General features: G+C 36.5%; 1 protein-coding gene across 1 annotated transcript; it reads left to right on the top strand.

Moving 5' to 3' along the window:
- The first annotated feature begins 7,149 nt into the window (after positions 1-7,149).
- On the top strand, positions 7,150-16,032 carry LOC146163813 (beta-1,3-N-acetylglucosaminyltransferase radical fringe-like). Its single transcript, XM_083381970.1, has 8 exons — positions 7,150-7,626; positions 10,046-10,094; positions 11,532-11,574; positions 11,752-11,811; positions 13,581-13,704; positions 15,043-15,143; positions 15,356-15,521; positions 15,774-16,032. Exons 1-8 carry the CDS (start codon positions 7,192-7,194, stop codon positions 15,939-15,941), a joined length of 1,146 nt encoding a protein of 381 aa, XP_083238096.1. The 5' UTR covers positions 7,150-7,191; the 3' UTR covers positions 15,942-16,032.

The following is a 16,032-nucleotide window of genomic DNA, read 5'->3' as shown; positions in this document are numbered from 1 at the left end:
CTCAAAGTAATTTAACTCAATTAGTTTCTGTCAGTTTCTGTTAAAGAGATAGTTTGGATTTTAGAAGCTAGATTTTCCAGTATTTTGATAGTTTTATAATATTTTAATAAATAAAAAATCCTAAACCTAAATAAAACAGAAGCGCATTTCAAATAATTTCTAAAATATAATCGAAAATATAAAAGGTATTTTTACGTGTTGATAAGGCCACCGGCATAAACTAACTGTTTTACGAAAACAGCGGTTTTAAAAAATATTAAGATAATGCGAAACTGTGTATCGTTAACGGATCTCTACTACAAACAGTCTTGTTTGGCCAGTTTTGTTGTTTATATCGGTGGATAGCTGCTTATTGAACCCGACCTTACATTATGTACTGTTACGTCCGTTATGAGCAACCGGATTTTAGGCGATAAGAGCTAGCAGTGAAACGCGTGTCTGAATGAGTTTCTAGAACTCGAGGCTCGAGCACCCAGTAATATTTTTTGTCGAACAGTGGCAATGGTATAGTGACGAATGCTGATGTAATAGAGCAGGGGTTTTCAACCTTTTTTTTGGTCATGGCCCACTAAATAAGTAAAAAATTGCCAGTGGCCCATTTAACGTTTAATGAAAAACATAAATTTCAGAAACACAATAAATTAAAAAAGCTTGTACATTATTTCAAATGTGGTACGTCGACCCATACTTAATGGCGTGGATTGGGACCGCCGAGGCGAGTAGCAGCTCAATATATAAAGCGGGGCACTAAATATCATGAGCAGCCAATATCAAAAGAAGTAGTTTATAATAAAATGCGCCAAAGGCGCCAGAAATCTTACGTATTACATTCCTTTATCTTCCGATTTTCTAAAAATTTCTGAAACCAGTTAAAGTCCTAAAAAAAAAGTTGACGGAAAACCGAGGGCTTTTGATAGCATTTGGAAAATGAAACCGGACATTGGTGCTTTATATTTTGCAACTTCAGATATTTTTCGAAACAAAAGACTAATTATAAAATGCCAATAATATTTTTACAATTATATTTTTTGGGTTTCGAACGCATGGTTAATCTCCCTTTCCATGTTGGTGTAAAATTTGAAAACAATTGTTCTATTTTTATACTCCTGGTAGTTCCTGGTGGTTAAGTCAGTATTCGATTTATGACGATAGAAGGTAATATAGGTTTCAAAAAAGTTTTAATTATTATTGAAGTTCATAAATTCATACCTGAAATATTGCATAAGATCAATATACTTACAATACGACTGATTGAAAAGTACCCTGAAACACAAGTAGGCCTAACACAACTACGGGAACGTCGCGGCACACCGGTTGCGCAGTACTATAAACGTAACAAAGAATAATACGAAAGCAAGGCGATTGCCATTGTAAAAAGAAATGATGTTACAAACATAACATTAGGTCGAGATTTTTGTTATTTATCTGTCGGACTGTTATGTGTTCATAATGACATGCTTTTTGACATTACCGTATGTATAGCTTTGTGGCCCACTGAAAACAGCGTCATGGCCCAATACTGGGCCATGGCCCATAGGTTGAAAACCTCTGTAATAGAGCAAACGTAAATGTCGGAACCAAATTAAGACAAAGACTATGTCAAAAGCAGGGCATTGGAGCCGGAGCTGGAGCGTGGAGCCGGAGCCCCGGAGCCGTGCGTTTTTAACGGAGCCGGAGCTCTACGTGAAATTTAAATGGAGCCGGAGCAGGAGCTGGAGCAAGTTGTTTAAAAAATAGCTCCGGCTCCGATGTATTTCATAAGATGCTATGCTACTAGCCTAGCTTCCACTAATAGCTGAATTCACATAATTTAACAGCAACCGTTCACAAAATTAAGAATTGTTGCCTCTTTGGCGCACCTTTTTTAACTAACCATTGTGGTGTTTCGTTTGTGAATATTTTAAAACGCTAGATATTGCAAATTAAGCGTTCAGCCTTAAACTTCAGTTCTTGTCGTAATGGAGCCGGAGCTGGAGCCGGAGCAGTGGTATCAATAAGCTCCTTTCATGGGGCCACGATCAAATATCAGTTTCAATTAATTAATTTTGGCCAAATAAACCTGACTTAGGGGTTTTCTGTATGATTTCTGTAAGGAGGGGCACAAGAGTTTTGTTACTTCAAACGTGGTTCTTAACCATTTTTTCATCCGCCCACCCTTCAGGAATTTTCCCATTCGTTGGGGCCCCTCCGAAAGTAATTCAGCATTTTTCAATTAAATATCCCTGAGATACATATGAAACTAGTGAAGTGCATCGTTGGTCGCGGAAAGCGCGAAATAAGACTTTTATTTAGTTAATTTGTTAATTTGGCTTAACTGTAAGTGCAAATTCGAACAACCTCAACGTCTGTATAAAAAAAGTTCAGAAAAATACCAATATATGACCATACGGCATACGTCGTACCTGCGTCTAAAATCTGTCCTTATCCTGTCGAAATAAGACGTAAATGGCAGGAATGGTTTGCTTAACATTCAGGAATTGGCTTACTGTTTTGCTTGATAAGATGAAATGAAAGATTCTTGAGCCTTCTGCTGTTGCTGCTGCATATATCTTTCCATTTAGACTTATGTCTTTTAACAGGTATCATGCACTTTTTTCTGTCCCCTTTGCAATCTTGCTAAAGTTTGCAATCGCCTCCCAAAAATCGTCTGACGGTAGAACTGATTTTTAGCGATCAACTGGTGACCACTTTCGAAATTCATAAATTCATCACTTGCACTGAGGATGTCTATCTGAAAAGGCAGTTGACTGTTTGTAGTGACCCACTACTTTTCCGCAATTCTACGATAAACTACTAGTTTGTTACTGCTCTGGCCAATCAATCAGCAGATAAACGATGAACTAGCAATAAACAAAACAATTAAGCGGCAACGTACCTTTTACGTGTTTTGTTGTAACGATTTTGATTCCAAAACTTCAACCTAACGTATGATTTTTTGACAAAAAAATGACTTTCTTTGGCTAGTCAAAAACAATCCCCCTCTTCTAATGTCGGTAATTCGTTTCAACGCATTTAAGCTGCACGAGTGTGGGTATTTTATGTAGGTGCATTAAATCGATGTCGAAGTTTAACAGGACTTTAAATTACATACAAACAAACAGATCCGCTGCGAAGCCGAAATCGACGAAACATTTTATTTTAAATTCTCTGGTAACTTCGTTTGTGGTAACAATTAATTGTTTTATAAATTTGACGGGATCTTTCACTTACCTTTTAATGAGAAATGGAATAGCATATTTCATCAAGAAAAATCTCAAATTTTCTACAACGGACATCATTTCTTGACGCAAACAGAACAAAGCATTACATGAAACAAACTCCAAACATTTAACTTCAATTTTTTGTGACGCCACGGCTTTTCCAGGACGAAAAGTCGATCAGACTAAGCATAAACAATAAACAACAAATAATTTAAAAAAATAACCTCTTCAGCTACTTGTACTTTTTCTGCTGTTCGCAAACCACCTAACAAATGTTAAATATCCTTCAGGCTGTAAAATTTCATTGTTTGATTAGGATTGTTTCGTCACAAGGCTGGTTGGCAATAAGAAAAATGATCAACTTAGACTCCAGGGTTGCCAGTTGGCCTTTTTAAAGCCAAATTCCTCGAATTTGGCTTTTTTAGAGTCAATTGGCCTTAGAAATTATACATTTGGCCTTTTTACGGATTTGGCCTTAAATTTGGCTTTTTTTTTAATTTAGTCTTTAAAATGCATAATTAATCAAAATTTCTCATATATCGTCTCTCTTGCCAGATGAAACCATATTTACCATGGTTTATACTTGTTTAATGCTCGTAATGTGACGAAGTACAAGTCATAAAATATTGATAAATATAAATATTATAGACAATAATTTGGAATTTTAATGTGAATGCTCAAAACTAGGTATACAGAAACGAAACGTGTTCACTTTTTGATCAGGCGGTAATCTAACACAGTGTTTCTCATCAGGTGAATGGTTCACCCCGGGGTGAATAACATTTTTGCAGGGGTAAACCAACAAAGGGGTGAATAAGGGTCGACCGTTAGAAATGGATGATAACTTGCGAGCAGGGCGGATATTTCGGGTGTATACTGTTAATATAGACGAGATAGTTTTATCATATTATGAGAAGGGTGAATGAAATCTGGAGATCAATGCTAGGGGAAACAAAACTAAAAAAGTTTAAGCACTGATCTAACACAACTCACCTGCCGAGCATGCATTCAGAAATGCAGTTGTAGAGCAATACAAGTGATTTGTGGTGATGCAATTAAGTGATTTTCAAATTACCGTTATTGTGATGCTTTGTTATGGTGTAAGTAAGTCTTTTAATTAGTGTAGTAATGTACATTATTTGACGACATTTTAATATAGATTTCTTTCATATTTGACTTTTTTATAAAAAGCGTTTAGCTCTGTTCGACGCTATGACTCTTTCCTGTTGGACCATTTCTTTGCCTCCTAAGATAATTTTCCCCCTTATTTATAGGTATCTTTTATTATTTTTAGTACAAACAGGCAAATACATATTTGGCCTTTTTTGGCCTTTTTTTTCTTCTATTTTGGCCTTTTTCGTAGTCTGGCAACCCTGTTAGACACTTTGAATTATTGGATTGTAGATTGTAGACAATTGAAAGTTGTTTTGCGTAGTGAAGCGACGTGTTTGTTGGTTTTGTTACAACTTTTAAGTATAGAAGTCTTAGGGTTTAGGCGCTCGTCTAGAATCCTACTACAATTTTTTATAGTAACGAAAGGTACAGTAGCGAAACAATTTTAACGACTTTTTTCGTTACTGCACCAAAAAAAGAAAATGTGGTAGAATAAAAATAAAAAATATGGTAGGACAGCGCCAAGCTCAATTTATTGCAGTACAATAATGTGCTTCTGGGCGATTTATTTTGAGGATCCAATTTCACAAGGACAGTTCTAATTTAAATATACCAGAATTAGAGTTTTATAAGCAAAACTTAAATTTTTGAAAGATGTGGAGGAATAGATTTAATTTAATCTTATTTTTTCTTTTGTGTTACCCGACAGTTATATAACGTTATATCAATATTTCCGCGAATATGACGTCATAACTGTCAGGCAACGCAAAAGGAAAGAAAATAAGAACCACATAGTATGAATGGATTTATGCGGCTCTTTCGTTCTTATTGCGTTTTATATTTTTTCGATTGTAAGTCAACATCGGATTAGCCTATTGTGAACAACAATTGGCGTTTCTATAATTAGGATGGAATATTTTCGTTTCCTTTGTTTCCTTTCAGTTCAATGAAACGTGTGTTGAACTCCGTTTAATAGGTTAAATATGTACAATACCTCTGTTTAATAGGTTAAATATGTACAATACCTTTGTTTAATAGGTTAAATATTAGGTTTAGTGCTAATTGCCAACAAAATTTGACAGGTATGGCAGTTTCAGGCGTTATTTGTGTCGTGGATATTACTGTGTATTTGGCTTGATTGTGTCGTTATTGTTAATACTTTGGTATTAAAGATCATTCTGCTTGAGATATTCCTGTCATGGAGGTCTGATTGTGTGTTTCCTACATAATCTGTGTAATCTGTGCATGTTAGTAAAAAAGGCGTTTTATTATAGTCATTTTTGCCCATTTGTTAAGTGTGGCTTTTTGTGGTAAACACAACGCCACTACCATACCCTCTCTTGTGAACAGCCATAACTTATTCAAACCGTGCATTGCGGAGAATTTAAAATATTTATACGAAATTTGTTAAATTCCACAGTATATGACAAAGTGCACAGGATATGGTGCTTCAATTAATTTTTATGGCATGTCTGAAAATACACATACAAGGCGTGAACAGTATGCATGCGATTAAAAAGTGTGTACAACATTTTTAGAGATGACGCTACTTTATCTTATTATCTTAAAGTAACCATTCAGCTGTTGTCACAGCTATCTTTTGAGAAAATGTTTCCCTTAAAACACCTTAAATTATACTTGGTCGCTAAAATAAGCGACGGCAAGATGGCAAAAGAGAGTTTTACGAGGGTTAACTAAAATTCCTTAGAACCGTAAAGATTTGTTTAAATTTGGCATTCCCACCATTTTGCTTGTACAAATATTTAGACATCGCAGGTAACAAGGCTAAATATCTCTTAAAATATAGGTTTATTACTAGTGTATAGGTAAAAGTATTGATCGACAAAAACACATCGCGGAGTATTCTTGATGTTCCTAGCTTTTGTTTAAGTGTATTTATGGTGATATTTATACTTTATTAATCTGTTTTTAGTAATCTGTTTACAGAAACTTATTTTATAAAAATATGAAAACAAAAAGTAATTTTCCTAAATATGCCTTTTTTTAGGCTATATAATTTCTGGCCAATTAAAAGTTTATTATATGTTGAAAAAAAAAAGTTCAAAATTCTTGTTAATGTGACGGGAGTGTCGCAGGCGTGCATCACCATAAGTTGCTAGTAAAAGAAAAAAGGGTCGGCCGATTGTCTTACTAAAAACGAGGTTTTCGTAAAAGGCATTTTTCAGTCGGTATACCAGGGCTTAATTACAGTCGAGCGTACGGACTTGGGGTTAAGGTGTCGAAAGAAGCAACCGGCGACCGAAAGCAGTTGCGACGTGGTAGCCCACCACAGTCCGCGTGTCTGCAAGTTAATCAATCCAGCTCGGCAACAACAAAAGACAACAATACATGAGCCAGAAGTACGTAAGGATCATATTATTGCCAGCCGACGTTCCGAGAAGGGTTTTTACCGCCACGCTCGACTAAAATTTCCCCCCTAGCTCGACCTTTTTCGCTCTGAGCAGTAGCCGAACGGTCTGACAGCACTGCAGTTGAGAAGGCGCTAAACGTCTGTTAAACGAGTGGCAAAAGTCAGTGTTCGGTAAAATGTGAAACGCCTTATTTTAAAGTTATACATAAGCTTCCAGATGTCTTTTGTTGAGTTCAAGACTACGCTGATTTTTAGTGCTGCTGATGTCAAAATATTTTACCTAAGATTACGCCATGACAAAAAGAGTGAATGCGCTTACTGGGTTTGAATTGTTAAGGTCGCAGACGCCCGTATGCCAGATGCTCTCCTATATAAACAAACATATAATCTGACGTTTAATTCTGGCGCGGCGATAAACGGACGTGAAAGATGAATTGACGTTGTGGTCGTAATTCGCAGATTGATTTGCCTTTTTGTTACATCAGGTATATCGCGCATCCCAAAACAATGCGACGTCGGTGCCGTATAAAGTTTTTCGGGCTGTTTTTGTTGTTAAGCTTTTGTTGCTTTTGCCTACTGATGAACGGTCGCCAAAAAAGAGACAATTCACTGCGTAAACTTCACAAGAAATCTTCAGATGAAGAACAATACCTTAATAGTGTTGTCCACAGTCGAAAGATCGCCTCGTTGCCCGCAAGTTTCGCAAAAGATGGCGATGACGCGATTTCGCAATTTATTGCCGTGGAAGAAGAAGAAAGTAACCAGTCAAAAGCGAAACACCTCATGGGTGGCGAGGATTTAAAAACGAAAGACTTAAAAGACGACTTTGCTAGAGCTGTGACGCTGGACGACATTTTTATCAGCGTGAAGACGACTGGCAAGTTTCATCGGACTCGGCTGCAAGTAATTCTGGACACATGGTTTACGAAGGCGCCGGACCAGGTATCATATATCGCGTAATGTAAAATACTCATAAGAGCCTATGCGCCCCCTAACAAACTACATTGCTTTGTGTTTTGCAAACTTAACGCAAACGTTCACTAGTCAGGTACACTATGCACTCTATAATGTAGCTTGTTAATGAATTGAAATGCTAAATAGTCGGGTAGATCGACATCATCTTGATTAGGACGATACGAGCTTGCATCATATTCTTGTATCATTTTCAGTTAGACAGATAACAATTCCGTGCCACCTTTTATAAGTGATGCTTGAATTGCTTCTCAGTCACATTAACTGAAGATAAAGCTCGTATCGAAACGTCTTAATCAAAATGATGCCGTTCTACACGATCTTTTTAGCTTCGCAATTCATTATCAATTTAATAGTTAGTTTTCTCAGTGGATTTGTTTTAGAATGTATAAAGCGCTTTGGGTAACGAGGAACAAAACCTTTAGACTATAGTGTCTTACAATCGCTAGGTTTTCGGACCAAGACGCAATTCCCTTTAGATTTGCAGGCGTGTAATCTTGGTGTTTTCACAGCCCGAGCTTACCCCACTGTCTGCTTCACGCTGTCGTCACTTGAAGTGCAAATCGATTGTACGAGTGGGGACGTATTGGCTTTTCGTAAGACAATGTCTACAAAAAGCTTATACAAACACGTCTACGCAACAAGCCATGATTTGCTGAAGGTTAAGAATGTTGAATATGCGCCGCTACAGTTTAGGGCGGTCTTTAGGGAAAAAACGAGAAGTTAACAAAACCCAGTATAGTTGTTATATTCAAATTTTGACCAAATTTTAATTTATCTATTCGATAAATGTCTCGAGCAAAATTTATGAGAGCCTCGATATGCAGCTTTGTAATAAACACACCTCCCCTGACTATACGGTGGCCATTATGTAGAAGTATCCTCAAGCTACCACGGACCACTTGACTAACAAAAGGTTAGCTAACATGTGCATTTGACGTGCGAGCTTTATCACCAAAATGATTTGCTGATATTTTCCGCCTAATTGCCGGTAACAGCACCGTTTTTTGCCCTCCACTCCGCCCTGTTTTCGTGACATTTTAAAATCGCGGGAGTGAGCTTTTTAGAGAGCAATGTAAAACGGATAATCGATGATTGCACGTCAACCGCCTAAACGCCGTCGCATGTTTATTCGCCTGACGACCCGAAAGGGCCTTGAGTCGCGACACAATGGTGGGAAAGCTGGCGCGGAATGGCTGCGCTGTCACTGACTGTTTCCGAGTTCGAGGAACTGCGGCTCGCCTTGCAATCAGACCGGAGATTGAAGGCGACAATTTCCCCACCGCACCAATAATAGCCACCCCGTGCTCTCCCGCTTGCAGTTATTGCACCACACGTATCGTTTGCGATGCTTTGACGCGCGCGCTGCCCGCTGCAAAGGGATCCGTTAAAGCACATTTGACATGTCTCCATAAACAGAGTGATCTGTATCTTGTTTCGGTGTGAAACATGTTTTTCCGAATCCTTACCCTTTTTTCGATGATCGTCACTATACAAGAAGTGCGAAAAAAATACCGATTTCAGTTTGCTTCACGTTTTAGATTATTTTTAAAAGACGTGAAAAAAAGTAGCTGCACAGTAAAACGTAATTGCTAAACTTTTTTGTAAAACGGGGAAACAATTTTCAGTGAGCGAGGTATAACAAAGAAAAGCAAAAAATGTTTCTGTATGGCTAATAAAGCAATTGTTGTGTTCTTTCCATACACGCGTTCAGCATTAAATCCAACCGTAGACTCCAGATTAAAAGTTTTGTTCTGGACGAAACTGAAAAGCGAGCGTATCGAATTCAACCTGCTCCAGACAATCAACTAGGTCACTCAATATCGCTTTTAATTTAAGTGCAAGATTGCCCAAATTTGCCGATTACCAGAGGTCGTTTGTTGCCCAGTCCAAGTGAAACAAAATATCACTCGAGTAAGTCTGGCAGGTGAATCAGACTATCAAATTGCTTTTAGTCCCGATTTTGTTTGCCGTCTCGTGCTGGCGCATCCGTAACTGTGCACCGACTGCTTTTAGAATAATGCCGGTGGCATCCTCAAACTTGCTACCTAATTAATTGAAATTGTAGATAAAGTTGTGACTAGTGGACAAACAGCAACAAATTATTGCCAACGCAAAACAAGAAGATGGAAAGCTATGTACAACAGGGGCATCTAAAACTAACATTGTTTTGTTTAAATTAAAAACTTTGTAAGAATCTCATGCATATCTGACGAATAGTATTATAATTTATCCTCCTCTTCAAAGTTTTTACACCGAGATTGCATGCATTATCTAAACCGCCATTTGTCGCTTTAGTTAGATCGCTGGTTAGTGTTGTACCGCACACGTAAAAATATACAAGTTATTGCAAATGGCCTCATGTCAATAAATGTCTTATTTGACGCAGACGTACTTCTTTACGGACGAGGACGACCCGGAGTACAATGAGAAGTCAGGTACCTTCATCTAATGCGCTTCTTGTTACGTGTCGTGTTTGTCCTGTGATACTTTGCCTTATGTCAAGTGCCACTTAGGCGTAGATCTCGTGAGAATTTCTACGCTTTGCTCTGTTTAAGAAAGTATACAATAGCAAAGTTTTATTTCAAAGCTAATTTCGTACAACGATTATTATGTACTATAAGAACGTGTAAAGTTAAGAAAAATAAATATGATGTTTTTTGTAGGGTTGGGCATTTGGTCAAATAAAATCCGGTCAATTGTCCGGTCAAATACTCGTCAAATTGGTCAGATATTGGTCAAATACTAAACACACTATCATAATGCGATTGAAGTTAAAAATAAACCTTGATTTTAACTTTAAATAAATATACGAACGTTTCGGCTCCAGTGCAATGGTTTGTAAAACAGAATAAATTATTTTTTGATTATCAATAAGATTTTTTGCAAAACCATGCACATCTTGCAAGCAATACTATAGCAGTATTGTAGTGATTTTCACCATTACTACAACCACCAAGTTAAGCCAACAAGTTTATTACCGAGATTTAACAACAAGTAAAAAATATATTTACTCCTCATCACGACTTTTGTCACTCTGAATTTTCTAAATCAGCGTGGTCCGAAATCTTTTCATCGCGGGCCAAAAACTATTTTTTTTATCTTGCGCGCCAAAAACTATTTTGTTTTATCTAGCGGGCCAATGTTTTTAATAGCGATTTTTAGGCTTATTGCTTTATACATAGCCTATGCTTAAGGCATATATACTAACTTTATGAAATTTACATCTTTGTTCAGCTACGGTCAGCAACACAATTGAAGTTAACGCAATACGATAAATGTTTCATTACATGTGATATTATACACTTTTTCTTAGTGGTGCTACAAATCACAAAGGATCATTCACAAAGTTTTTTTTGTCAATTACAATAACAAAATTTGAAGTAATTGTTAGATGGAAGCAAAGCTGACTATCAGTTCGCGGGCCAAAAAAGCGTAACTCGGGGGCCAAGGGCCTGCACTTGGACCACACTGTTCTAAATCATTACCAGGGTCCATGGGAGATAAGGCATTTGGTTCTTCGAAATTTCTAAGTAGGCAGATAGTGGGATACCCCAATTAGTATTTTATTTGATGACAAACGCGATTCATCATATAGGTGCATTTATTCTAAATAAATAAATCTACTTTGCTATTACAAACACTCTTGTTATTACCACAGAACATGTGTTTGCATCAGGTAAACCCTATCATTTCATATTTGAATCGTTTAAAAAAGTTACAACCAAGATTATTAAAAACTCAAATTTACAACATTTGAATCTAATATGAGTATTTGACCGGTCAATTGACAGGCTTGCCAACCCTAGTTTATTGTATATCCTATAAAAATAGTGCTATCCACGGCAACCAATTATATTGTTCCAACATTTTAGGTGGCCATCTTATCAACAGTCAGTGCAATGGTAGCCACACCAGGTAAAGTGAATTTTTTAATAATAATGCTACACAGCACATTTCTCTTTGTCGTGGTAATTGCGGGAAGTTGTCTTGGTTAAGAAAACAAGTTATTTTAATGATTTTCTACACTAAAAACAGTTGATTGGCTATTCGCTGACCTCTTTGTACAACATTTATATTTCTACATTTGTACAGACATGACCTCAGTTGCAAAATGGGAAAGGAGTACGAGAGATTTCTGCAATCAAGACGAAAGTATGCTTTAGTTACACTATAACATACGTAGTATCATACTACTGTATGATAAAAGAAATTAAACTAACTTATATCACTACGTTATATGCAGTGAAATTTACTATAAATCACTGTTGAAAATATACATTGTGAGTTGGTAAACCAAAATATTCGTATTACATTGGGTAAAATCAGATCACACGTTTTGAAGATGTAAAGTAACTTAAACAAGCATAAAACAGATAGATTTGCATAACAACTAGAAAAAGTTAAATAGTGTGAATTGCGTTGGTAAAAATGCAAAATAACCACGGTCGTCAGAACTGCATAACACCACAAACATTGATATGAAAAAAGTTAATAAAATAAAAGTATGTTGTAGTTTAATTTTTTAAATAAATTAGTCGCAGAAGTGATCATTATTTTCGTTTTTCACTAAAAGCAGTGTACAACGTAGTAAAAAACAGACCTGATATAAAAATATGATTATTTTTTTGAATCAGTGCCTCGAAATTAGTTAAAAATAGCTTTTGGATTTTTTGGAGTGTGGCTAGTATTTTTTGATCGTTGAGAAGGTTATTTTCCTCCAGTTGGTATTCTTCAATTTGTTTTCGTAATTTAACATTTCAAGGTAGAATCGCTGCATTGGATCGTAAATCAAAATTTGATCAATTGGGTATCGATACTACCGGATGATACCGACACTACCGCTTGGTATCAAGTATCGGCTAAAACGCTTTAAAGAAAAAAAAAATAGTGGCGTAAATAAGCATTATATAATAGACTTGTATATCAGCTAGCGTAAATAAAACAGTGTAATAGCGTTTGGTGAAAAAATTAATACAACAATGGTCGTAAAAAATTAAAAACATTAACTATACATAAATTAGACAACGGTATTCAATACAAAGTTTGGTGATTTATGTTAAGAAACACAGAGCGAATTTTCCTTTTCGTGGTTAATAGACCAAACTTATTTGTTGCTTACACTACATACTAACACTACATAGATTTTTTGCCATCGAACCCCCACTATAAAGTTACGAGAACATAAATATCAAAAAAAAAGTATGACCTTTAACCCAGCAAAAGGCCAATATAAGAGGAAAAACTCAAAACATACACTATTGGTAAATTTGGCCAGAGAACATTATTTTGCACCAAATGGAAGCAACGCGGCAGGCCAGGATGAAACGGTATTCTGTAAGCTGATGCTGTTTCGTTATGCATTGATGCTTCACTTGAAACAGACATGATACGTCATTTGTTGTGGGTTTAGAAACTTCAAACAAAGTGAAATTGGTAAAATTTGAAACCAGCATAGCCAGGCTCGTTAAGAATTACCTGGTCTTACTTTAGTTTTACATGATTTATTTGAAAGACCCACACCCAAATGCGTAGTTTTTTTTCCTGGGCACAGATTTATGTCGACCACTCAACACCACCACTTAGTGGTAAGACTATTAATAAACGTACTTCGAAATATTGTATCAGGCACATAGGCATAAGCAACTTAATTAATTGCTATATGAAACGTCGTTTTAAATAGCCGTTTTAAATACAACGGCCTACAGCTACTTGGCTTTCGGGATAGTTAGGTGAAAAATTCAATTGTATACTTCTAGAAAAACAAACAAAGAAAACACTTGTAACTAGATACAGAAAAAAAATTAAAGTATCGTTTTAAGCTCGTGTGGTACAAACTGTTAAAAACCCAAATCGTAATATTGTACCGAGAGTAAATAAATGCTCTTTAAACAATAAAAAGTGAATTTGTTACACGTGAATAGGTGGTGGTGTCACTTCGATGATGACAACTACGTGAACACTGATCGCTTGCTGGATATGTTGCTAAGCTATGACTGGAGGGACGATATGTACATCGGAAGAGCCAGTCTTAATCATCCTTTTCATGTGAGTAGAGTAAATAAAAATAAAACATCTTAATTTAACGAAAGGGCGTTTTTTAACTTACTGTTTTTTGTAGAACTGTTCTCATTCCAGTGTCTTTTGCGGATTCCTATTTTTGAAATCGTAGCTCTATCTCGTGTAATATTAGCATAGTGCAGCATTTAGTGTAGATCGGACATGTACAACTCAAAATGCCACAAGGGCTACAACAAACAAAACAAAAACTTCGCAGGCTTGATAACAAAGTTGTTATAACCATTATGACGTGCTTATAATGTTTCCTGGCAAACTAATGCGTAAGTATTCAGCTGAAGCCCATTCTTATCACGCGAAGTGCCAAAACGGTTATTTTATTTAGTTTATCAGTGCAAAACTTTTAATTTAAAGGGATATGTGACGCCTTAGGCACATAAAACAGATTGTGCAGGTCTGTAGTGCAGACCAGACCTGGGCAACATACGACCCGCGGGCTGGATCCGGCTCGCTGCTTATTTTCCTTAAAATACATATGCTAAGCAAAAACAAGGACGAGTTTCTACATGTTTAGTTGTATCGTAAACACTCTTTCCAGGGACGGATCTAGTAATGATCCCGCCAAATTAGATTTTTGGCCTGTTTTATAGACTAAAATGGAAATTGTTTAATCTCTCCAAAATATTAACGAAATACCGACTGTTTTCTAATATACCGATTCACATTTTGTCAACCTAATTTAGTTAATGCCACGTGATGTGTTTCTCCCGATTTACATCGTCTTTGCAATATGGCCGTTATACCGCAGGTAACACATCGGTAAGTTAAAGCCTCAAAAAGCAAAACAAAGAGGATTTTAATCTTAACTTTTAGGTCAACACAACTTGATAAACGCCACTATATCAAGCAATGTACATTTTTTATCTGTGCTCAATGCGTCACGTCTCCCTCTAAATCTAAATTAATGTTGCATTTTAAAACAAATACATATAGTCGCAATTTTGTCGACGATATCTTGTTGCCTTCTTTAAATCCGACTTAAATTGCCCTGGTCCGTTGGCTTATTTATTTTATACCTTCAGAGTAAGACTTCACATTGCTTCTATTGAGATCCTAGACCTGGCCCGCCACAATATTTTAAGTCTCTCGTGTGGCCCGCGGTTAAAAACAATTGCACACCCCTGGTGTAGAATGTAGTGTTGGCCATTAAAATGCAAATTGAAGTAAACCGAAACGCAAAAAATAAATTGTTTTTCCGTGATGCCTAAACTACTGTCGTAACATATCTATATGTTTGAAAGATACTGGCCTAGTTTAACATTAAGATAAGAAATGGCACATCTAACTACAACCTTTGGTTGTTTGTAGAGCACCTATCATGGTTCAAAGGTAGCATTTTGGTTTGCAACCGGTGGCGCTGGAGTTTGTATTTCACTCGCTCTGGGAAAGAAAATGGAGCCGTGGTGTGGGTACGTTATATATGTATTTTTATTTCAGTATAGAGCCAATGATATTACACAAACCATAATCTAAAAAGTGAAAAAAATGGTAGCCTATCTATATTCAAGTCTTTTTATAAGGTGTGCTTTAAGTTGGATGTAGTAAAAAACGTTATACTTAAGATGTTACCTGTGCATCTCCTAATTAGTTGTGTTACTGACTTGGTGTGTTTATTTTCTAGCAATAATAAACTGGTGGAAACTTCAGACGAATTAAAAGTTCCAGACGATTGTACTCTGGGCTTCGTCGCCAACAACAGGCTTGGGGTAGAGCTTACCCAGTCAAACCTTCTCCATTCCCATCTTGAATCGTTGCAAGACATAAGACAATCAACTCTCAAAGATCAAGTACATACGCAAGGGCCTTAAGCGTTTCTTAACCTAACAAATATTACCAATTACAGATTTTTTTTTTCAAATTAAATATTTTGGTCACTTATTTTTAAGTTCCGACTTTATCTCAAAGTTCCGACTTTATCTCAAACAAAAAAAGTAAACCAATGCAACTTCTCAGCCAGGAAATTGTTTTCCTGTAAAAGTCAAAGTAACGCCATCCTTCGTGTCACATTTAATCAATATACATTATTTTAAACTAAAAAGGTTTCTTTGAGCTACCGCGTTGGTGAAACGTCGTCCAATTTGGTTACGGTCGACACGTCTTTGAATGGATTTGACAAGAAGAGTGACCCGACGATGTTTCTATCCCTTCACTGTATGCTGCATCCAACAGCTCGCGTTTGCAAAAACAAAGCGAGAACAGACACTTGATAAGTCGTGTACCAGTTCGTTTTGTTGTTCCACTCTTTGCCACTGTGTTTAAAAAGTTGCGCGTTTTGTCCTGTTAAAAAAAGTTCCGTAT

Source organism: Ascidiella aspersa, chromosome 2 (genome assembly GCF_963924565.1).
Source record: "Ascidiella aspersa chromosome 2, kaAscAspe10.2, whole genome shotgun sequence".
Lineage (NCBI taxonomy): Eukaryota > Metazoa > Chordata > Ascidiacea > Phlebobranchia > Ascidiidae > Ascidiella > Ascidiella aspersa.
This window is presented reverse-complemented; position numbering and strand designations above follow the sequence as displayed.

Excerpts from the sequence above, each read along its gene's own strand:
- LOC146163813 (XM_083381970.1), top strand. The coding sequence starts at position 7,192 with ATGCGACGTCGGTGCCGTATAAAGTTTTTCGGGCTGTTTTTGTTGTTA. Across the intron at positions 7,627-10,045 it reads TTACGAAGGCGCCGGACCAG|ACGTACTTCTTTACGGACGA; the intron begins GTATCATATATC and ends TATTTGACGCAG. Across the intron at positions 13,705-15,042 it reads GTCTTAATCATCCTTTTCAT|AGCACCTATCATGGTTCAAA; the intron begins GTGAGTAGAGTA and ends GGTTGTTTGTAG.